This window comes from Notolepis coatsorum (genome assembly GCF_963971535.1).
Source record: "Notolepis coatsorum genome assembly, chromosome: 3".
In the NCBI taxonomy this organism is placed as follows: Eukaryota; Metazoa; Chordata; class Actinopteri; order Aulopiformes; family Paralepididae; genus Notolepis; species Notolepis coatsorum.
This window is the reverse complement of record NC_140167.1, coordinates 165339060-165363217: the sequence shown is the minus strand read 5'-3', so window position 1 is coordinate 165363217 and position 24158 is coordinate 165339060. Positions and strand designations below refer to the sequence as shown.

Below are 24158 nucleotides of genomic sequence, written 5' to 3'. Positions count from 1 at the left end.
CAAACCAATGTGACTAATACTGTATGCCAAGAAACGGTAGCTCCTGTGAAGAGTGTCAATTTGAAATGCCACTACGAAACAAAACACAGTTATTTTGATGCAACCTTTCCTCAAAATTCAGTGCTAAGAACCACAAAAATAAATGGAATGAAATCATCATATCAAGCTGCAAGCAGAATTATTGTTAAATCTATGTCACAACGAGAAAAAGCACCCAAGTAGGGCTGGGCGATATGACGATATTATATAAATATCGGGTACATTAACGATACACTTTTTTAATGTATCGTGGATATCGTGATGTTTTGCCCAAGAGGATTGTGTCGCGTCAATCTGGTCCACACCCGTTCAAACTTTTGAACGCCGCCCCCACACACACACTACTGCATCAAAGTTACTACTTATTATCAGTGTTGGGCAAGTTACTTTTAAAAAGTAACTAGTTACAGTTACTAGTTACTTCTTCCAAAAAGTAACTAAATTACTTACTCAGTTACAAATTATAAAAGTAACTAGTTACTTCAGAAAGTAACTATTGCGTTACTTTCAATATTTTTTTTTTACATAAACAACATACACAAATCTAAACTATTTTAATGTTGCTGTGGGACAAAGTGAGACTAGCCTCCAATCAAATGCCATGTATGTAGATATTATAATTACTATGTTTATATAGTGGATCATACAAATACAATAGATGTTTTGGAACTTTTGATATGTATTGCCCCTCAACAGGCCACAACTGGGCAACATTAAATTATGCTTGTTAAGCACTATACCAAAAATAAATAACAAATATATACTGATTGATTGAACATTTTAATTAACAGATTGCAGAATGGGTACAGCAGTACGGCTCAATACACACAATTGTTAAGGGGATGCAGATCAGAGAAAGACTTTCGTCTTGTTTACATCAGGGTCCCCCATTTTCAATTCATGACATTTATGACATACACAACATACAGATATAAGAATCTAATCGAATCATTCTAAACCAGGGGTCTCAAACTCAATTTACCTGGGGGCCGCTGGAGGTAGAGTCTGGGTGAGGCTGGGCCGCATCAAATATTCCACAAAAAAAGGGTTTAAAGTATTCAAAAAAAAGTACAACTGATCCAATCTTCTCACAAACAAACTCACTAAAACCTCACAAACACCAGCAACTGAGCATTCTCAGTGGTGTCAGTGGACTCATCCACAGCTATGGAAATGCATGTGCATTTTTTTAACAATAATTCTGCTTGCAGCTTGATATGATTTCATTCCATTTATTTTTGTGGTTCTTAGCACTGAATTCTGAGGAAAGGCTGCATCAAAATAACTGTGTTTTGTTTCATAGTGGCTTCAAATTGCTTGGTGCTGGGAGGATGCACGCATATTCTTTAGTCCATGCACCATTGAATTGCAGCGATTTTCACTGTCGACTTTTCTTTTACTTTCTTTGAACATGCCACATATTTCTACTAACTGCCTGCTGGCGAAACTAGGCTACTAGCTACATTTATCTCACGGGGATACAACTGGGAATGAGGTTACTAGCTACAGTACCTGCAGATTAGACAACCTGTCGATGCGCTGTCAACTCGCTCTGACTCGGCCCTGCTGAAAGACAACATGCATTCCGTGAAGACCCGCCCTACTCTGCTCTGATTCGCAGACTGTGGGTGGGGGGACTGACGCTGACGGGACGCTGAATGTGATTGGACCAGAGTAGACAGACAGAGACAGTGGAGCAGTGCTTGCAGAGATGAGTGGAGAATTTGCGCACTAAACAAGGAAGAACATATTGCCCCTCAGCGCAGATATGTCTGATGAAAGAAACAGGTTCATTCATAGTAACGCGCCGCATTTATTTGCAGTAACGGCAACGGCGTTATTGAGATTGGAAGAGTAATCCGTTAGATTACTCGTTACTGAAAAAACTAATGCCGTTAGTAACGTCATTACTTATAGCGCCGTTATTCCCATCACTGCTTATTATTAACAAAGGCATTCGTTTTGTGGCATTAACGTTATATAGTTACACGTTCAATAACATCAGCGTATTTACCCAAACATAGCAACGTCCGATGATGACATAGATAGCAAGCGTTACTGTTCATATCTCAGCCCGTGCTGAGTTGTGCGTGCCCATTCTGCGGTCTGTTAATAAAGTTTTCAATCAGACAGATGTATGGAAAGTGTGAGGTTTTGTCCGCTGCTCACCTACTCGCTCTGTTCCTTTAAGCCTACTCGCTCTGTTCCTTTAAGCCTACTCGCTCTGTTCCTTTAGTTTTCTGTTAATCAATTGCATTCTCCTCACATCACTAGCCCCCACCCTCGCGTTTGTTTGCTCTTCAGCAACCACACCCTTGGACTACCTGTCATTATGTGTTTGATTGGTCTGGTGCCGAACACACACTTCTAGTTTCAAGTATCAATTACCTTCACGCACCTGATGTGCATTCTAATTAGTTCCCCTGTGGGCTTTAAGTACCTCGCTCTCCCCTCAGTTCCTGTCGGGTCGTCCCGTATCATCCCGTATCATCCCGTATCATCCCGTATCATCCCGTATCATTCCGTATCATATCTCTATCACCAAGACTCCTTCGGGAGGTTCTCTGTCTGTTATGCTGCTTTCATCTCCGGCGTGAGATGCACTCTAGCCTTCGCCTCCTGTCTCCGTTTGCCTGAAGGAGACACTGGACTGCGCTCTCTAAACTTCCACGGGAGGTATTCCAGTGTTCCACTTCAGACCTCCGCGCAGCAGACGTCCAGACGCGCATCCAGACCTCCGCGCAGCAGACGCCCAGACGCGCATTCAGACCTCCACGCAGCAGACGCCCAGACGCGCATCCAGACCTCCGCGCAGCAGACGCGCTCTTCACTCCAGACGCGCATCGCTTCCTAATACTCTACGGGAGGATGCGTCTCTCCGAGCCGGCGCGCTCTTCCGCGCAGACGCGCTCTTCACTCCAGACGCGCATTCAGACGCACTCCAGATGCGTCCTCCGTACCGGCGCATACTCCAAGCAGACGCGCACCACTCAGACCTCCGCGCCAGATGCGCCCTCCGTACCGGCGCGTACTCCAAGCAGTCGCGCACCACTCAGACCTCCGCTTGGACACCCCGTTCCCCGTGGCGACGCGCTCGCCCTTTTGATCCTGCCCTCTTTACGCACAGCGCCTGGGTGAGTTTTTATGACTGTCTTGGATCCTATTCGTTTTTCGTGTGTTTAAAGACACTGAAGATATCCTGCTTTTTGTCAGACTGTCACTCACCCAGCGTCAGCTTTTTGGATTATTCATTGGGATTGTATTTGGCCTTAACATCGCTCACTGTGTGTATACACACCGAAGATGTAATCTCTTGGATTTGTATTTGGGACTTCGCTCACAGTGTTTATTTACACCGAAGATTCTATCACGTGGATTTGTGTTTGGGACGTTTACTCACAGTGTGTATATACACCGAAGATTCAGTCACTTGGATTACTCTGTTTTTGGGACATGTCACTTCTCCTGTCACCTGCTCTGTTCCCAACTGTACTCTGAGCTAACCCGCTCCCTCTCTTCCTCTCGGTCCCGTTTACCACCTCGGAGATCTGCCGAGAGAAATCTGCAGAGCGGCTCTGACGTCACCGTCTGCTTCCCCAAACAATCCATCCCGGGAGAAGCTGCAGAGCAGCAACATTCATTAATGCTTGTATCCCAGGCTTTGTCTGTTTTCTCTGTCCCTTTAAGCAGCTCCAGCCCTCGCCCTGTTCCAAGGCTTTACCCTGTTTCCTCCTAGTCCTCCCTGTCCCCAGCCCGCCTCCACGGGCCTCTGTCCCTGTTTCCCCTCTCTAGTCCTCCTAGTCCTCCCTGTCCAGTCCTCCTAGTCCTCCCTGTTCCTGCCTTGTCCCTTGCCCCGGCCCTGTTTCCGTTAGCCTTCCCTTAGCCTTCCCCTTAGCCAGCTCGCCTCTTAAAGGCACTGTACCTTTTCCCATTCTTGTTATCCAGTAATTTGTGTTCTCCCTTAAAGGGACAGTGCCGTTTTCTGTGTGTTTCAATAAATGCCCAGTTCTTGGCTTACTCTCATACCTGTCTTGTGTTGTGCGATTGGGGTCGGTTACAAACCATAACAGTACGACCCGACCAATCGACGACCCCAGCCAGCACAGACGGTGTATGTTGAGTTTACCTTTTTTTTTGTTAGCCCTGTTAGCTTCCCTGTTAGCCCTGTTGGCTCCCCTGTTAGCCTGTTAGCTCCCCTGTTAGCTCCCCTGTTAGCCTGTTGACTCCCCTGTTTGCTTCCCTGTTAGCCTCGTTAGCTCCCCTGCAGCTTGTTAGGCCTCTATTACCAGCATGGCCCCCGTCTGCTAGCTTAGCCCCGGCTGCTAGCACAGCTTCTATGTTAATGCAGCCCTTGCTGCTGGCATAGGCCCTGTAGCTAGCCATGCCCAGGCAGCTAACCCAGTCCCTCTGCATGGCCCCTGTCTGCTAGCTTAGCCCCGGCTGCTAGCACAGCCTCTATGTTAATGCAGCCCTTGCAGCTAGCATAGGCCCTGTAGCTAGCCATGCCCAGGCAGCTAACCCGGTCCCTCTGCATGGCCTCCACTTTTTGTGTAGCTTTCCCACTGCTAGGACTGCCCTTTCAGCTAGCAAGGTCAGTTTTCCCACTGCTAGGACTGCCCTTTCAGCTAGCAAGGTCAGTTTTTCCCACTGCTAGGACTGCCTTTTCAGCTAGCAAGGTCAGTTTTCTCCCACTGCTAGGACTGCCCTTTCAGCTAGCAAGGTCAGTTTTTCCCACTGCTAGGACTGCCCTTTCAGCTAGCAAGGTCAGTTTTCTCCCACTGCTAGGACTGCCCTTTCAGCTAGCAAGGTCAGTTTGCTCCCACTGCTAGGACTGCCCCTTCAGCTAGCATGGTCAGTTTTCTCTCACTGCTAGGACTGCCCCTTCAGCTAGCAAGGTCAGTTCCCCACAGCTAGGACTGTCCTTCCAGCTAGCTTGTTCTCTCATGCTGGTCCAGCCCTGTCTGCCAGCCTAGCTCCGGCAGCTAGCGCAGCCTCTATGTTAATGTAGCAGTACTGCTAGCATAGGCCCTGTAGCTATCAGTGCCCTGGCAGCTACCCTTTCCCTCTGCTGGCCCCTTCCCTGTTCCCCTCTCCAGTGCCCCTGTTCCAGCCCTGTCTGCTAGCCTAGCTCCGGCAGCTAGCGCAGCCTCTATGTTAATGTAGCAGTACAGCTAGCATAGGCCCTGTAGCTATCAGTGCCCTGGCAGCTACCCTTTCCCTCTGCTAGCCCCTTCCCTGTTCCCCTCTCCGGTGCCCCTGTTCCAGCCCTGTCTGCTAGCCTAGCTCCGGCAGCTAGCGCAGCCTCTTTGTCAATGTAGCAGTACGGCTAGCATAGGCCCTGTAGCTATCTGTGCCCTGGCAGCTACCCTTTCCCTCTGCTAGCCCCTTCCCGGTGCTCCTCTAGTTCCCCCTCAGCTCCTCTAGTTTGCCCCTCAGCTACCATGGTTACCCCTCAGCTCCTCTGGTTACCCCTCAGCTCCTCTAGTTACCCCTCAGCTCCTCTAGTTACCCCTCTGCTACCCTGGTTACCCCTCAGCTACCCTGTTCTTTTGCTAGCCCCACTTTTGTTGTGGCTTCCCCTGCTAGCATGGCCCGGTACTTTTTGTTTGTTGCCTTGTTTTGTCCCCTGCCACTCTGTCTGTATTTTTGGGTCGCCGGGTGGCTCCCGTGGAGGGGGGGGTACTGTGAGGTTTTGTCCGCTGCTCACCTACTCGCTCTGTTCCTTTAAGCCTACTCGCTCTGTTCCTTTAAGCCTACTCGCTCTGTTCCTTTAGTTTTCTGTTAATCAATTGCATTCTCCTCACCTCACTAGCCCCCACCCTCGCGTTCGTTTGCTCTTCAGCAACCACACCCTTGGACTACCTGTCATTATGTGTTTGATTGGTCTGGTGCCGAACACACACTTCTAGTTTCAAGTATCAATTACCTTCACGCACCTGATGTGCATTCTAATTAGTTCCCCTGTGGGCTTTAAGTACCTCGCTCTCCCCTCAGTTCCTGTCGGGTCGTCCCGTATCATCCCGTATCATCCCGTATCATCCCGTATCATCCCGTATCATTCCGTATCATATCTCTATCACCAAGACTCCTTCGGGAGGTTCTCTGTCTGTTATGCTGCTTTCATCTCCGGTGTGAGATGCACTCTAGCCTTCGCCTCCTGTCTCCGTTTGCCTGAAGGAGACACTGGACTGCGCTCTCTAAACTTCCACGGGAGGTATTCCAGTGTTCCACTTCAGACCTCCGCGCAGCAGACGTCCAGACGCGCATCCAGACCTCCGCGCAGCAGACGCCCAGACGCGCATTCAGACCTCCGCGCAGTAGACGCCCAGACGCGCATCCAGACCTCCGCGCAGCAGACGCGCTCTTCACTCCAGACGCGCATCGCTTCCTAATACTCTACGGGAGGATGCGTCTCTCCGAGCCGGCGCGCTCTTCCGCGCAGACGCGCATCCAGACCTCCGCGCAGCAGACGCGCTCTTCACTCCAGACGCGCATCGCTTCCTAATACTCTACGGGAGGATGCGTCTCTCCGAGCCGGCGCGCTCTTCCGCGCAGACGCGCTCTTCACTCCAGACGCGCATTCAGACGCACTCCAGATGCGTCCTCCGTACCGGCGCGTACTCCAAGCAGACGCGCACCACTCAGACCTCCGCGCCAGATGCGCCCTCCGTACCGGCGCGTACTCCAAGCAGTCGCGCACCACTCAGACCTCCGCTTGGACACCCCGTTCCCCGTGGCGACGCGCTCGCCCTTTTGATCCTGCCCTCTTTACGCACAGCGCCTGGGTGAGTTTTTATGACTGTCTTGGATCCTATTCGTTTTTCGTGTGTTTAAAGACACTGAAGATATCCTGCTTTTTGTCAGACTGTCACTCACCCAGCGTCAGCTTTTTGGATTATTCATTGGGATTGTATTTGGCCTTAACATCGCTCACTGTGTGTATACACACCGAAGATGTAATCTCTTGGATTTGTATTTGGGACTTCGCTCACAGTGTTTATTTACACAGAAGATTCAGTCACTTGGATTACTCTGTTTTTGGGACATGTCACTTCTCCTGTCACCTGCTCTGTTCCCAACTGTACTCTGAGCTAACCCGCTCCCTCTCTTCCTCTCGGTCCCGTTTACCACCTCGGAGATCTGCCGAGAGAAATCTGCAGAGCGGCTCTGACGTCACCTTCTGCTTCCCCAGACAATCCATCCCGGGAGAAGCTGCAGAGCAGCAACATTCATTAATGCTTGTATCCCAGGCTTTGTCTGTTTTCTCTGTCCCTTTAAGCAGCTCCAGCCCTCGCCCTGTTCCAAGGCTTTACCCTGTTTCCTCCTAGTCCTCCCTGTCCCCAGCCCGCCTCCGCGGGCCTCTGTCCCTGTTTCCCCTCTCTAGTCCTCCTAGTCCTCCCTGTCCAGTCCTCCTAGTCCTCCCTGTTCCTGCCTTGTCCCTTGCCCCGGCCCTGTTTCCGTTAGCCTTCCCTTAGCCTTCCCCTTAGCCAGCTCGCCTCTTAAAGGCACTGTACCTTTTCCCATTCTTGTTATCCAGTAATTTGTGTTCTCCCTTAAAGGGACAGTGCCGTTTTCTGTGTGTTTCAATAAATGCCCAGTTCTTGGCTTACTCTCATACCTGTCTTGTGTTGTGCGATTGGGGTCGGTTACAAACCATAACAGGAAAGGCTTTTATTATAACAATCGTTGCAGTAAAATCATTATCGTTTAGTCATGCTGCGGTGCGCTGGTAATCACTCGTCGGCCGCGGGGAGCTGTTGTTGTTGTCGTTGAGCTGAGCTCTCGTCAAAATCAATGGCGGACAGAGCAGAAAGTAAAAAACGCATAACGCTTGCCGATTGGTGCTAAGAACAGCAGGGCGGGTGCAAGCGTTGTGACGTAATTGGCAGACTCGACTGTCAATCAAAATTATTCTGTTGCCGGCTGAACGATTGAATGTATGAAAACGTTATTAACGATTGCAGAATGGGTACAATACAGTACAGCTCAATACAACAACAGTGGACTGACTGGAGGATGAAGACCAAAAAAAGACTTTCGGCTTTTTTACATAAGGGTCCTCCATTTTCAATTCCTCAATACAGTAGTTTCATAAAAATGCTAAAATGCTATTTATTGATTGATTGATTGATTGATTTAAAACTTTATTAACATATTGCAGAATGGGTACAGTACAGCTCAATACATACAATTGTTAAGGGGATGCAGACCAGAGAAAGACTTTCGTCTTGTTTACATCAGGGTCCCCCATTTTCAATTAATCATATTTCATATCTAAATCATATAATATCTCATTGCTAAATATATGCAATATATAATCTAATAATCCAATAATCTAAATCTAATATATAATATAAAAATGCTAAATGCATGGGTATTTTATTTTGTCTTTAATGTTAGCTTGCAAACTCAAATACTGTCTTGGTAAGCCTCATAATGAATTGTTTGGGGGGAAAAAGAAAAACATTGTGATGTGTATCGTGTATCGCCGAAAGGTCAGAAAATATCGTGATATCATATTTAGGCCATATCGCCCAGCCCTACACCCAAGTCCTCACTCAGTGGCATGGGTGTTGGCTAAACACAAGAAGCCATTCTCTCTGATGCATACATAATAAAATAATGTATGACTGAAGTGACGGAGACCATGTTTGAAGGCAAACAAAAGCAAATCCCCCTCAGATCGCACAGCAACCAGAATAACTGAAATACTGGCTGGTGATTTGATTAAACAGCTTTGTGATAGAATAAAAAAATGCACAGTGCATTTCCATAGCTGCATGGATGAGTCCACTGACACCACTGAGAAGCCTATGTTCTGAAGAACCGTTCATGTTCTGAAGAACTGTTCATGTTCTGAAATGTTATTGCTAAAGATTGAGAAGATTGGATCAGTTGTACTTTTTTTTTGAATACTTGAAACCCTTTTTTTGTGGAATATTTGATGCGGCCCAGCCTCACCCAGACTCTACCTCCACTAATGAATCTTCCTCGTCTATATTACTATGTCTTTACTACTACCTACTATACTAACATGTCTCTACTACTATGCACTCAACACTGCAGCACCCACGTCTCAACACTGTTTGATGAACATTGTTACTCAGCTGAAAGAATTGTACCCTTCCTGCAGACTAAATGTAAATGTAGACGATTTCTTATCTGAATGTGAATCAATGAATATACATTATACATACGTTTAAGCAGCAAAATCCTGTATTTAACAAAGTGCAGCAATTTTAGGAATAATATATATATTGCACAAAGGACCTTTTGTAAACTCAAGCACTTTCGAGGTAAAAGTAAAATGCAGTACTTTCAAGTACATTCCAGAACAGTGAACAAACCAGACTAAGAAAAAAATTAATTTGCGATTTATTATACTTTATACTTATAGCACATGCATGAGTCTGGTCTCCTTTGAAAGGTAACATTCTTACACAATAAAGAAAAATCATCATGCAATTAAATGCATCAATTTTTTTACTTTGAATTCTTTCTGTAGTTAATTAATCGAAATTAATGCGATAAAGTCCCAGCCCTAATTTAATATTACTAGTGAAGTTACAAGGGTGAATGGTTCTGTTATACAGAACCAGCTGTTTCCCTCTGCGTTGTGATTGTCCGTCCTACTTCCCTTGTACTACTTTCAAAGACCAGAAAGCTGGCCTTGCTTCACGGCGGAGGAACAGGAGAATGAAAAGGAGAAGTTGTATCAGCATCTGTTTTTAATTCAAAGTAACAAGTAAACAATGATTCTGGTTCAATTAAAATAAAGAACGCTATAGTCGGATCACTAGACACTATGCCGTCTGTGATCCAAACTAGACTAAGAAAGTAGATTAAAGAATGGTAGTTGTTGAGTTGTCTTTGTTCTCTGTTGATAACAAAGACAGTGTTCTCGTTCCAAAAGCTTCTTCTCCGTCTCCGTGTTCTCCTCTGCTCGCGCCGTCCTCTGTGTGAAGGTGCGGTGTGTTCTTGTGTCTGTTCCGTTTCTGTGTTTCCTTCACAGTCACAGCACCCCCCTTTTTATCAATCAGCCTGGAGTGTCTGCGTGATGTCACAGGAGTGACGTCAAGAAGATGTTTTCCTCCAATCACGGGCTCTCTAAGTTTGAATTTGAACTAAGGGCTGTCCTTTGGAGCCCAATAGCTGTTCTCCTTTGTTTCCAATCAAAGAATAGCTTTACTGTCTAAATTTACTTTATAGTTTTGTTTTACAATTCAAGATGTATATTTTTGAATCGGGGATAACCAGATGAACACATAGCTACCATTTTAAACTCAAAACAGCTTTATACTTGACCAGAATCACAGTCTTTTATCATTAATTCCACTTATATAGTTTCCTAATCATATTCTTTTAACTTAAATCACTTTGAGTATTTTATACAGTTAGTATTCAGCACTTTGAGTATTTTCCAATGTAGTTCAGAAGTGGCTTAATTTCAAACTCTGTGATTCTTAATCATAAACATTGCATATTTCATATCATTAGATTCAGGATTATTACCACAACATCACAGGAATATTTGCAGTTCATTGTAAGCTAATTTAAGTATAGAAAGTGTACTTGAGTTACTGAAATAATGACGCTTCGCTCCTCCTCTGCATCTGTCTCAACATGTAGTAATCAGACCAGTTGACCTGGCCGCCTGTTCCCCAGGCCTCGGGGCATGAGATAACGGCTTCATGTGATGTGGTCATCTCATTGTTTTAGCTGCTGACCCACACCCATTGTAAACCGTTCTTATTGACCCACCTACTGTTTCTCACATTCCAATCTGCTTCCCCCACACCCTGTATAAACAGATTCTGTTGTAATCCTGTACCTAGTTCCTCCTAGTAAACAGCTGCTTGAAGGAGACATGTTCTTTTGTCATTCTCAGTAGCTCCCAGTATATTTGATTTCCAACTGTTACACTTTGACTGTTTCTATAAGATCTGTATGAACACAAGTTTCAGGCAGGATGTGGATTTATGGTTACCAAATAATACTACACTAGTAACGAGTCGGTCGCAGTCAACCAGCACCTGCTAACGGGTCGGACCGCTTAGTTCAGCTGGTTAGTGCGGCCGCCTGTGGATCTCAGGTTAAAATCCCCTCGGTTACATTACCTATCCTACCTGCACTATGGTCTGATGTGCGACTCACCTCCTGTTCCGTTCCCTCACCGCCTTCCAGCCCTGATGTACGCCAGTATCTTTGGGAACGTGTCGGCCATCATCCAGAGGTTGTACTCGGGGACGGCGCGCTACCACGCTCAGATGCTCCGGGTCAAGGAGTTCATCCGCTTCCACCAGATCCCCAACCCGCTGAGGCAGCGCCTGGAGGAGTACTTCCAGCACTCCTGGACCTACACCAACGGCATCGACATGAACACGGTGAGTGACAGTGACAGTTATCCTGGCCGCACCTCGAGACACGACACCCAGTAAAACGAAGGTTATCCTATAACCCTATTTATTTGAATATAGCGAGCGCTCTGCTCTATTGGAACTATCCCTTTAATCATATGCTATCATGAAAACGTTCAACCACGTGTACGCACCCACCTGCCTGACCACTCCCACATCCGCTCATATATAAGCGGGGTCATGGCCATACTACCAGCTCCTTCTCCAGTCTTTCACCACCGAAACGGAAGACACGTGGGGTCCTCAGTGAGTTGGAGCAGAGCGCTCGCTATACTCAAATAACTAGGGTTATAGGATAACCTTTGTTATTTTTCGTATAGCTTTGCGCTCTGCTCTATTGGAACACAAGAGTGGAGCAGAGCGGAAAGCCCGACAGATGTACCCGCTGAGGTCCCCTACAACCATCAGAATACCGGGGAGGATCGGTCACTGGTGACACCACCCCTCACATCGCCAGCGTATCGGACAGGGCCTAAAATAGGTGAAGGCCCCTCTCCCCCTGGCACGCCGGCCCGAAGCGCTCCCAAGGAGGCTTCTCCCCCACAATGTCGTGGGGCCAGCTGGCACGCCGGGGAGACAACCCTCCAAGGAGGTTGATCCCTCAATCCAGGTCGACAGGTCTTAAGAGCAGAACTCGACCTGCGCCCGGAGCACTGCAGACTAGACAGGCACCTAAGGGGCTTACTGTAAGAACAGTATCCCGGCGGAAAGGGTGTTCGGTATGCCGTGCACCATGTCACAATCTCATGGGGCCACGAACCTCGCGGAGTCGGAGTTAGCCAACTCCGCCAGTGAACAGATTCCACCACGAACCCTGACCCTGCCAATTTATTAATCCCGCGGGGTCAAGGTTCAGAGAAAGAGTTTGACACAATTGGCAGACGTCATGAAAGATGCGGGGGCATACTCTCGGGCAGCCGGGGTCTGACCCGGGCTCAACCAGAGAGTCGACTCTGCTACCAGCACACCGGGGAGACAACCACCCCCCTATGTTTATTAACAGAAAGTGGTTGCTCCCTTAACCCACTAAGAAACCCCGAAACATAACTGCGCGTATACACAGGCTATACAATGCAGTTCAAGTGTTTCAGGTTTAAAAAGGGTTAATTCAGGTCACAGGTCAATGAGGGGGAGGCCCGACCTGGGCCTGGAGGACCGGGACCTACACAGGGATGCATAGAGGAGTTGACAGAAACAGCCTCCCCGACAGCGCCCTTCCATCCCCGGTTTAGCAGGGAGGGAGGGGTGAAAAACGAATTGAGAAGGACCAACCCACCTAACATCTCTGGGGGTAGGTACGCGTGTCGATCCAAAACATCACAGAGGGCGCCACCAAGATGGTCAGTACGCGAACGCACTGCTCCCGGTGGCCCACCTAACGGGCGTGAGACCCCCCTGCCAATGTTTTGATCTACTCCGTCATCTCCCCCCAGAGATGTACGTGAGCCCTCGAGTCTAACCTAGTCTATTTGTCCACCCCTCTCAACACCTCACCCCAGATACGATGCAATAAAAAAAGGCAGAGCCGTGACACACGTTGCACAGCGCGCTACATGAAAGCACATATACCTGCTAGGGTAATAGCTTTACATCATGTACGCCAGCCACAGCCGATAACCTTGTTTGTGTAAAAAACGGGTTTTATCCCACGGCTCTGGCTTATGTGCGAAAAACTTGCCACCCACCATTTTTATCTTTACCCTTAAGCTAAGAAAAAATATCAGACTAAAGAGAGGGACTCAAAAGGTCCTCGGTTCATATGCTACATATGTACAACTCTGGGGGGGGGATTTGTCCACCCCTCTCAACACCTCACCCCAGATACAATGCAATAAAAAAAGGCAGAGCCGTGACACACGTTGCACAGCGCGCTACATGAAAGCACATATACCTGCTAGGGTAATAGCTTTACATCATGTACGCCAGCCACAGCCGATAACCTTGTTTGTGTAAAAAACGGGTTTTATCCCACGGCTCTGGCTTATGTGCGAAAAACTTGCCACCCGCTATTTTTATCTTTACCCTTAAGCTAACAAAAAATATCAGACTAAAGAGAGGGACTCAAAAGGTCCTCGGTTCATATGCTACATATGTACAACTCTGTAAGCTAACGCCCATAACAGTTGTGGACTCAATGCTACGTTTACCTAAACGTATTACATGAAACACACACAACTCTCATCATACAATAAAACCCCAAGTTCACCTTTACTCACGTAAGAAAGAATGCTGTCTTAAGTAGAGAGAAGGACATAAGCCCTTGGCTATGCTAGAACTACAGGCCTTGCTAAGTTATACACAATAGCGACCAACGTAAATTTTCAGAGAAAACTGCACAAACTCTCCAAGCAAGAACGCAACCCCAGCATTCTTAGCTGTGGGTCTAAAATTGCACATGTCGTATCCCCCAAAATACAGTGAATCAACACACGTTTTGTTAACAAAAAAATAGTCCCTCTTCAAGAGGGACCCTTTATTTAATAAACAAAATCATATTTGGGGGGGGGTGGGCAGGGCAGGGTGCCGTTTGCCCACACGGGCAGCTGGCCCGGAGGGATGGTGCTGGGGAGCCGCCTGGCCACGTTGTTCCCTACCGTTCCCCCCGGGCGCAGGATGACTGGTGGCAGCGGTGGTGGCGACTTCTTCTCCTCCACTCTTGGGCTTTTTACTGGTAGGGCCAGCAGTGGTGGTGGCGACGGCCGAAGACCTGCTCCGGCGTTGCCTCCGCTTCACGCCTCCGGTCGAGGTGGTGTCGGGCCAGGGGAAGTGGGGTTGGAGGACGGACCGCTGCTCCTCCATGTCCCTGCAGGCTGACATCATCTCCTGCATCGCTGAGCCAAAGAGCCCAGCGTGGGAGAGGGGGGGCCATGAGGAGGGGGATCCTCTGTTGATCCGTCACCGCCGCCTGCTCCAGCCACAGGTGGCGCTGGATCAGAGTGGCCAGGGCACGCTGTTTCCCCGCAGCTATCGCCAGGGCCGTATTAACGACCGGGCCGTCCGGGCCGCGGCCCGTGGGCCTCTAGTGATGAGGGGCCTCAAAAATTTTAATTTTTTTTTTTTTTTTTTACTTTAATTTTTTTTTTTTTTTAAGGCCCCTCGTCACTAGAGGCCTTTTGGAGGCCCCTCGTCACAAGAGGCCCCAAATTAGTATAATATTTTTTTTTACTTTTATTTTATTTATTTTTGGAGGCCCCTCGTCACTAGAGGCCCCACATTTTATTTTTATTTTTTTTCTTATTTTGGAGATCGATGTCATACTGAAATGAAAACATATTTCATCAACTAAAATATTTAGTCAACAAAAATATTTCATCAACTAAAATATACAGTACGTCACACCCTGCCGTCTGCAAGTGGCTAATCTTGAGTATTTTTTCCCCTCTTCATAAGAGTTGGAGGTTTTCCGTTTGAGGTAAAAACAGCAATAAAAAATCAAAACTTGCATCTCCACATCCCAGCCCCGACGCCTGAATACTTTTACCAACGGATTTCCAGTTCTGCATTCGCGTTCTGCGCTCTGATTGGCCACTGACGTTTCTGGTAGCGCCAATCGCGTGATGCCTCTTTCTTTCACCGGTTAAGCTTAGGCACTCTTTCGAAGTTGGTTAAGGTTAGAGTTTGTCTTAGAGCAGGGCGATAGAACACCAGCCCTGATTCCATACTCTAACCTTAACCAACTTCGAAAGAGTCGCCTAAGAAACGTCAGTCAATATTTCTATTGTATTTTTTTTCTTTTATACATACATACATACATACATACATACATACATACATACATACATACATACATACATACATACATACATACATACATACATACATACATACATACATACATACATACATACATACATACATACATACATACATACAGCCCCACCCCCACCTAATAGACAGTCCCCTCCCCACCGTATGTAATGTATATATTCTCTCCCCACCGTATGTATATTTCTCTCCCACCCACCCACCCCCTCCTAATGTACAGTCCCCTCCCCATCATATGTATATACTCTGTCAGGATCTATGGGTAACAGTACTGTATATTTGCATATCATATATGTCACAAATGTAACAGTACTATATACCTGTATGTCATGTATGTCCCTATGCCATAAATGTCATGATGTCATATATGTTGTGCATGTCATACATGTCACTATGAATTGAAAATGGTGGACCCTGATGTAAACAAGACAAACGTCTTTCTCTGGTCTGCATCCCCTTAACAATTGTGTGTATTGAGCCGTACTGTATTATTTGTACCCATTCTGCAATCTGTTAAATACAATTTTCATTAATTCATGCATTCACAGACAGACAGTAACACAGGACAAAAACACATTTCAACCCCCTCCCTTCCCTAATTATAATTAAAATTGACATTCACGTAAAAGTAAGCTTACTATTCTAATATTATATTCTAGTCTCCAAAGTGTGTGCATGTTTTTTTTCTTCTTGAGGATGGCGCCATCCCCCCATCTAAACATGATGTGTTTCTTTTCTCTTCTTGATTGATTGATTGAAAACTTTATTAACAGATTGTAGAATGGGTACAGTACAGTACAGTACAGTACAGCTCAATAATTGTTAAGGGGATGCAGACCAGAGAAAGACTTTCGTCTTGTTTACATCAGGGTCCCCCATTTTCAATTCATCATAACACATATGACATACATGACATACAGATAGACAGTACTGCTACATCTATACATTTATGACATACCAGATTTGCAAATACAGTACTGTTTGTGATACGAAAAGAGTCCAGAAAAGAGAGTATATACATTTGACGTAGAAACTGTACATTGGAGGAGGTTGGGTAGGTGGGGTGGGATTGGAGGGGTGGGGGGGACTGTACATTGGAGGTGGTTTGGTGGGTGGGAGGGGTGGATGGGTGGGTGGGGGACACTGTACAACTGTACAAGCAAAACTGTACATTGGAATATTGACAAAACCATACTTGGTCATTTACCTTATTGGAGGGGGTTGTGTTAGGACATTTACAGGGGCCAGTTTCGAATTGCAGTCTCCCGTAGGTGTCCTTTGAGAGTGTTTTTGAAAGTGGGTAGTGATTCACATTCCTTTACAGCTTTGGGTAGGGCGTTCCACATTGATGTGGCATAATTGCGAAACGTGTTTAGTCCCTTGTTTGAGCCGAATCTGGGTTTAACATGATTTGTGGAGCTCCCTCTGGTGTTGTGATTGTGGTATTCACTGACCTTTGGGAAGTATTTTGACATGTACATGGGTACCTTGGTCGTGTAGTGTATCTTGTAGACCAGGCCCATTGCAAGTTGCTGTACTCTGTCGTCTACTCTAAGCCATCCTAGGTTGTCAAAGTGGGCAGGGGTGATCAAAGTCCTTTTAGCTTGGCCCTCAGAGCCCACCACTTCTAAATATTCTATATATTTTTTAAAGTGACATATAAAAACGCCAATGTGCGTGCGTGCACGTGTATGTGTGTGTGGGGGGGCCTCCACAAGAATCTGCCCCAGGGGCCTCTGAAGTCTTAATCTGGCCTTGGCTATCGCCTGTAGCCGCGAGAGATGCAGGATGGCTCCCGTCGCCTGGGCGTGGAGGTACTTCTGGTGGTCGTCCAGTACCACCCCACCAGCTGAGCGATGTTGGAGGTCGCAGCCAGGCTCTGGGTCGAGGCAATGAATATCTGGTCACTCCACATAGCCAACTGCTTTTTAACGGCTCCCACACCATCTCGGGGCAAATAATGGATGCCATCGGGCTATCAAATCGAGGCACCCCTTCCTTCAACCCCTGGACCAAACTCACCACCCGCGTGAAAGGCACGTAGGTGGAGGTAAGGCCGACGATACAGGGAATTACCTGTCCCTGTGCCACGTAAGCCTCCATTGATGGGAAGAATGGGCAGACAACGCCCGCCTCCCTCACAGGACGGCGTTGCCAGAGATTACCTATCATGTCATCGGGAACAGGTGCCGGCAGTGGCGTCGGCAGCGGCACACCGTTGGCACGGGCGGCTGCCGTCATGAACTCGGGGAACAAGGCGCGCAACTCCCTTTGCACACCTTCTTCCACTTCGCTCTCATCCCTCGCGTTTGGGAGGCTACACTCACTGTCTCCATAGGATAAGTGGGAGCCAACATCCGGTGCGGCTGATAGCAGGGCATCTCGTCTTGGGGGTGGAGACTTTAACCCAGTCCCGGAGTACGAGGCTCTCCAGGAAGACACAGCACCCTCTGCCACTCCCCGAGGGGGAGAGTGCTCTGTCTCCACCGGAGCTTCGAACAAGAATGCCCTCCATGTAATCCTCAGTTTCCATCGGACGTGATGGAGAGTAGGCGAGGGAATCCCCGCTCGGTGCCAGCTCAACACAGCCTCTAAGCTGTCCGCCCCCGCTGCTCATCGCCGTATGACAAGAACGAGCAAAGGCGAAGAGCCTGCGTCGCAAAATCCCCGGCCACCAGAGGGACTGCCAGCCTACCGGCTGACTGCCCTCCGGCGGGGGAACCAGAACCGGAACTCGGCCACCTCACAGGAGATGGGAGCTTGACGGTCCCTCTGCGACGCGCACTCTCCTCCGGACGCTGCTGAGGCGCACCTGCCTGCCACAACCGTGGAGCCAGGAACGCCCCACAACGCACAGAGGAAGCCGCGACTGTGAAGCGCTGGTGGAGGTCAGAACGATAATCGCCTAAGCTCTCCGGTGGTGAAGACATTATCCTTTTCTTTTCCCGAAAATTTGCGAGAGAGAGAAAACAAAAGCACAATGTCAACGCAGCTCCTTTTACCAACTAACTACTTTTAGCACTAAACTTGAAGCGGTGCTATACACGGACTTCACAGTGGTGAAAGTAGGGAAGGAGCTGGTAGTATGGCCATGACCCCGCTTATATATGAGCGGATGTGGGAGTGGTCAAGCAGGTGGGTGCGTACACGTGGTTGAAAGTTTTCATGATAGCATATAATTAAAGGGATAGTTCCAATAGAGCAGAGCGCAAAGCTATATGAAAAATAACCATGCAGTTGTGAAAGTGAAAACCTGTGTGTGTCCAAAAACTGTTTTTTAATAAGAAAATAATAAAGTACTAATCTCGACCACAGGACAAAGGGTACATAATGTATGTTATGGTATATCCATACATAATTGTTTAGAAAGTCGAAACTACAGTAACAATGCTTGTGGGAAGGGGGGGGGGGTGTTCTCACCACTAGACCAAGCCACCCACCCTGATACTAACAATACTATCATTATGGTTCATTTTAACGTTAAAATAGAAGGTTAGGGTTAGGGTTATGGTTAGTTTAAGGTAACAGTGTGGTTAAGGTTATGGTTAGTTCAAGGTAAAAGTGTGGTTAAGGTTAGGGCTAAGGTTATGGTTAGTTTAAGGTAACAGTGTGGTTATGGTTAGGGTTGGGGTTATGGTTAGTTTAAGGTAACAGTGGTTAGGGTTATGGTTAGTTTAAGGTAACAGTGTGGTTAAGGTTATGGTTAGTTTAAGGTAACAGTGTGGTTAAGGTTATGGTTAGTTCAAGGTAACAGTGTGGTTAAGGTTAGGGTTAAGGTTATGGTTAGTTTAAGGTAACAGTGTGGTTAAGGTTAGGGTTAGTTTAAGGTAGCAGTGTGGTTAAGGTTAGGGTTAGTTTAAGGTAACAGTGTGGTTAAGGTTAGGGTTGGGGTTATGGTTAGTTTAAGGTAACAGTGTGGTTAGGGTTATGGTTAGTTTAACAGTGTTGTTATGGTTAGGGTTGGGGTTATGGATAGTTTAAGGTAACAGTGTGGTTAAGGTTAGGGTTAGTTTTAGGGTGAGGTTATCAGAAAAGTGTGTCTCGATAGTCTTAAGCAGCCAGATCTCACTTAGAATTGTGAACAAACCATTATGATAGTATTTCTGTGTTTCTATCAGGGTGGGTGGCCTAGTGGGTGGTCTAGTGGTTAGTTTGGCTACCAGTTGTACTGTTTTACGCTGTTAAAAAAATAAAGTTAATATATATAACGTACGTACATTATGTACCTTTTTCCTGTGGTTGATAAGCACTTTACTTACATATCTTAAAGGAACATGCCAAAATGTTGGGAAATTAGCTTATCGTCTTGTCGCGAGAGAGAGACAAGAAGATAGATACCAGTTTCCTCTCTGTGCATTCAGTAGAAAGCTATCTGGCTGCACATTAGCCTAGCTTAGCACAATGAATAGAAGCGGACAGTGCCGGTTAGCGGTGTTAGTTGGACAATGCCTAGGCTAACCGACGATAAGCTAATTTCCCAAAATGTTGCCGTATTCCTTTAAGTGAGATCTGGCTGTTTAAATGGATATCAGGCTCCCTGGTGTCCTGAAACCCTGCAATGTGAGGAATAAATTGATACACATAAAAACTATAATTACGGCGGCCACGTGGCGTAGTGGGCAAGGCGCTCGCCATGAAATATGGAGACGCTGGGCTAGCCTGTTCGAGCCCAGTGCTCCACATTTGCTTTCAGTTTAGCTGGTCGTCCGTACTAATACACATTGGCCGTATTAGGGGGTGGGAAACTGATGGGTGGGGATCGGGCGCTGTGGACAGCGACTCCTACAGGTCGGTTGGTGCGCCTGCGCAGTGGAATCAGGAAGTGTCGGGGGCAGCGTGAGCCTCCCACGCAGTACTCCTCGCCACTGAGAGATCGAGCTGCGCAGGTGAAAAGATGCGACTGCTGTTACCTCAAGTACCGGAGGGGACTTGTGCTATGTATGACTTAGTCCACATTGCAGTCGGCTTGTGGGAGGCAAGAAACAGCGTTCGTGACAGGGGAGGGTTGAATTGGATGATACGAAATTGGGATGGGAGAAAATATAGAAAATGGGAGAAAAAGTGGACCAAAAAAAAAAAAACTATAATTACAAAGTCTTCACACAAGAGCGCAGGCATTATGTCATGGATCGTTACACCAATTAATGATGGGGATGTGTGTGCAAAATGCTTAAAAGAGCTTTTTTTTTTCTTGTCTGCTTTTCACCTGGATTAACATCTATCTCTACATTGGTAAGAGCAGGAGGTACATGTTTTAAAGTGCTTTACTTCATGGTTTAATGTGTCTTTCTTATAGGTTTCACTTGTCATATTGTGCCATGATTAGATATCATTCTAATGGGTAGTAGTTTCAAAAGTAGACATCACCATCACCATCAACATCACCATCTTCTCTCAGCATGGCAAACTTATGTCATTCATGTGTGCTTTATTATCAAAAACACAAGTCTAAACACACTGCATTTTTTCAAATCCACGGCATCTGTATTTTTGACAGATTATACAAACCTCCAATGTAACGGTTTCATTGTTGCGCAGGTGTTTCTCCATCTTCAGCGAACAACGCAGACAATGACGTGTCAAACAATCAGAGTGCTGTCATGTTCCCTTCAAACCAATACATTTTTCCCAATCAAATGTCGCGCCAAGACTCACTCAAACAGACCAACGGCTGAATGGCAATAAACTAAAGAAACTGGCTTTCTCAAAGACAGCCACCGGCTATACTGTATGGCAGCGGTGGGCAAACTTATCAGGCGTGGGATCTATCATTGCCAGCCAAGCAGACAGAGTGCAAAGCAGACCTGAGATATAGAGATTCCCTGGTTTTGTGTAAATGGTGCATTTATATAGCGCTTTTATCACCCATTCACTCAGACATTCACACATTGACAGTGGAGGCAACCATGCAAGGTGCCGACCTGCTCATCGGGAGCAATTAGGGGTTAGGTGTCTTGCTCGAGGACACTTCGACACGCTGCCCGGGAGGAGCGGGGATCGAACCGGGAGCCTTACGAATACGAGACGCCCGCTCTACCTCCTCAGCCACTGTCGCCCCCCCTGTACTGTAGGAGACTGTGTATGTGATGATGAAGTTGAAGCTACCCTTATACTTTAAGATATTAGAGACAGTGGTGACAGTGGCTCAGGAGGTAGAGCGGTTGTCTGGTAAACAGAATGTTTGGTTCCGGTTCCGGTTCCTTGAGCAAGACACTTAACCCCTAACTGCTCCCGGTGAGCAGGTTGGCAGATCGCACGGTCACCTCCGTCAGTGAATCTGAGGCATACGTTGTAAAGAGCTTTGGATTAAAAACTATTAACTGTATAAACGCAGTCTATTTAGTGAACAAGATCATATTTTCATTATTCAGGTTACCAATATAGCCCTCTCTATTGGGCGTGTTAATCATGACCGCCTGCAGGCACTCAGAAGGTTTGACACGATAACCGGTTGAATCATACGCTGAAGAAGGACATCTCGTCTGAAACATCCAGACAATTTAAGAGTTGAAGAGGAGTCTTGCATCCTGCGTTCCTTCTTCACGGCTCATTACGCGGAGAGTGCAGCACTCAGTCCAGAATAATAAATGCACGCGGTAGCTCATTCTCTTGGGATGGATAATGCGAACACGACAGGACTTTCACCAGATACAGTTTGAGTCAGTTCGTACGACACAAATAGACAAAAGCGCATAAGAACGGCGTCCTCCTAGTTTCACCACGTTACTTTATTAATGCCCGGCCGGCATGCGACAGAAAGCGTCTAAAATGTTAGCTTTCGTTGGTTCAGACAAAGGGAGCGAGGACGGCTGAGCGCTGACGTGAGTGCTCTGAGCCGGGAGGACCTAATGACTCTCATCGCCGCACGGCTCCATTTACGGTTCACGTTTCCACATTATAACCCGTGATAGCTTTCTGGAGCACCGTGATCTAAAGAGGACATTAAAGACGCCATGAAACCACTAGCAGAACGCTATTTGATTCAACTAATACTAATGTATGCATTTCCTGTGAAGATAGGAAGCTAGGGAGGGACTTATGGATATTGATTGGCGTTTACAGTAGCGAATAGCCCTGAATGTGCATTATAGGCGAACCATTCGCTTGCAAGGTAATGTTACCGACGTCCTTTAGCCACGTTATGCAACATAGCAAGCTAACATTGAACATTTAGTTGAAGAGGCAGAGTGCTGCTCAGTTACACAGTGCTGTAAAGGTTATTCTAGAAAGCATTTCACCGAATGCTAAATTAGTACATGCCCCCGTGTGCAGGATGACCTTGTTTGTCATTGTTGGGACAGATAACTGGTGTATGAGTGACGATCAGTGAAGGACATTATGTGATAAATTAAAGAACGTAGAGATATATTTTGACTTCATGGGGCCTGTCATAACATTGACATCTTGCAGCATGAGGGCCCCTTAAACCCCTGATCCTCTTCATACTATACCAGGTCTCTTCCCAGGTGTTCTAGGCCTAGGAGCATGCGACTGTCTATCATCCTGTAGAGTGTTTGTTTTCATGCCCCCCCCCCTCCCCCCGTCTCTCTGTGCCACTATCAAGGCTGAAGTATAGCGCATCATTACCAGAGTGCTTTGAGCTTAAGGCGATGCTGGACAGGGCCTGCACCTGTCTCGTTGCCATGCTTTTCATCCACAATAATACAGTAGTGGACACCGATTAACTGGACATTCAGAACACCTTCATTACTTGTCTACAGTATGAATGTATTATGAATGTTAATTTTCTCACTCATGTCTTGTATATACGATATAAGATCTCCTTATTTTTTGCATTTAGCATTCGCTTGTATTTTAAATTGTTCATGCTAGTTAAGTATTGTGTGATCTGGGTGATGTTGTGTGAAGGGTGGACTAGCAAAGTAAGTTTTTCATTGGTCTGTTTAACTGTGCACAATCACATCACAATAAATCATCTTGAATCTTGCTTGTGAAATAATAATAATGTCATATTAACACATTCATGTTGCGTAAATGTAGGAACACCAGGTGAACTCACCTTCTGTTGAGAGTTGAGAGATAAGATAAGATATTCCTTCGGGCGTCATAGCAGCATGGGGGAGGGGGGAGGGTAGGTACAGGTATGGGCAGGGTAATAGTATAAAGACATAAATATAGGCAATCAAATTAGATCTGAATATAAAGATAATGAGAATAATTAACAGATGAGGGTATGCCCCATCTGTGAGGTTTTGTCCGCTCCCCACCCACACGCTCCGTTCCTTTAAGGTACTTTGTTGATTAATTGCATTCCCAGCCACGCTCCGTTCCTTTAAGGTTTCTGTGAGGATTCTGTGATGATTGGTCCATGGCCGAACGCACACTTCTAAGTCAAGTATCAATTACCATCACGCACCTGATGTGTGTTCTAATCAGCGCCCCAGAGGGCTTTATATACTCTTTTCCCCCTAATATCGAGGTTGGATCGTTTTGAATATTCCCTGCATCTGCCTTTCTTTCCCGTTCGCTGTCTGTTGCTCTCCAGGACTCTCGTGAAGTATCCCTTGGAGAACCTGATTCCCCGTACGAAGCTACGCCTCGTTTATCTGCCCGCTTTACGCGTTGCACTTTGGTGAGTTTTTGAAACAGTCTTTTTGGATCACCAGTTTTTTGTGTGTTTGTGAAACACCGAAGAGATCCCGTTTTTTGTTATACTGTTCTCACCTATTTTTTATTGTTGGATTTACTCTTTGGATTACCGTATTGTTTTTTCTCTGGACTCTGCTAACTGTGTGTATCACACCGAAGATCAAGTCACTTGGATATTAATTTGGATCAGTCACCTCTCTGTTATCTGTTGTGCGCTGAGCTAACTGGGATTCTCTCTCTCCCTCCGTGTTCCATCTGGAGTGTATGCTGGGGGGATCTGCAGAGCGGCTCAGACGTCACAAGCAAATTCCTCACCAACACCGTCTG

The 24158-nt window shown here is 46.7% G+C and overlaps 1 protein-coding gene across 1 annotated transcript in view; it reads left to right on the top strand.

Moving 5' to 3' along the window:
• The window catches only part of kcnh7 (potassium voltage-gated channel subfamily H member 7), a gene marked incomplete at both ends in the record, with an annotated part of 441898 nt that overhangs the window by 328918 nt on the left and 88822 nt on the right, over window positions 1-24158 (top strand). Inside the window, one exon of the mRNA XM_084311424.1 lies at window positions 11224-11423. Coding sequence (XP_084167550.1) covers window positions 11224-11423 — 200 coding nt within the window. The remainder of the gene's footprint in view (window positions 1-11223; window positions 11424-24158) is intronic.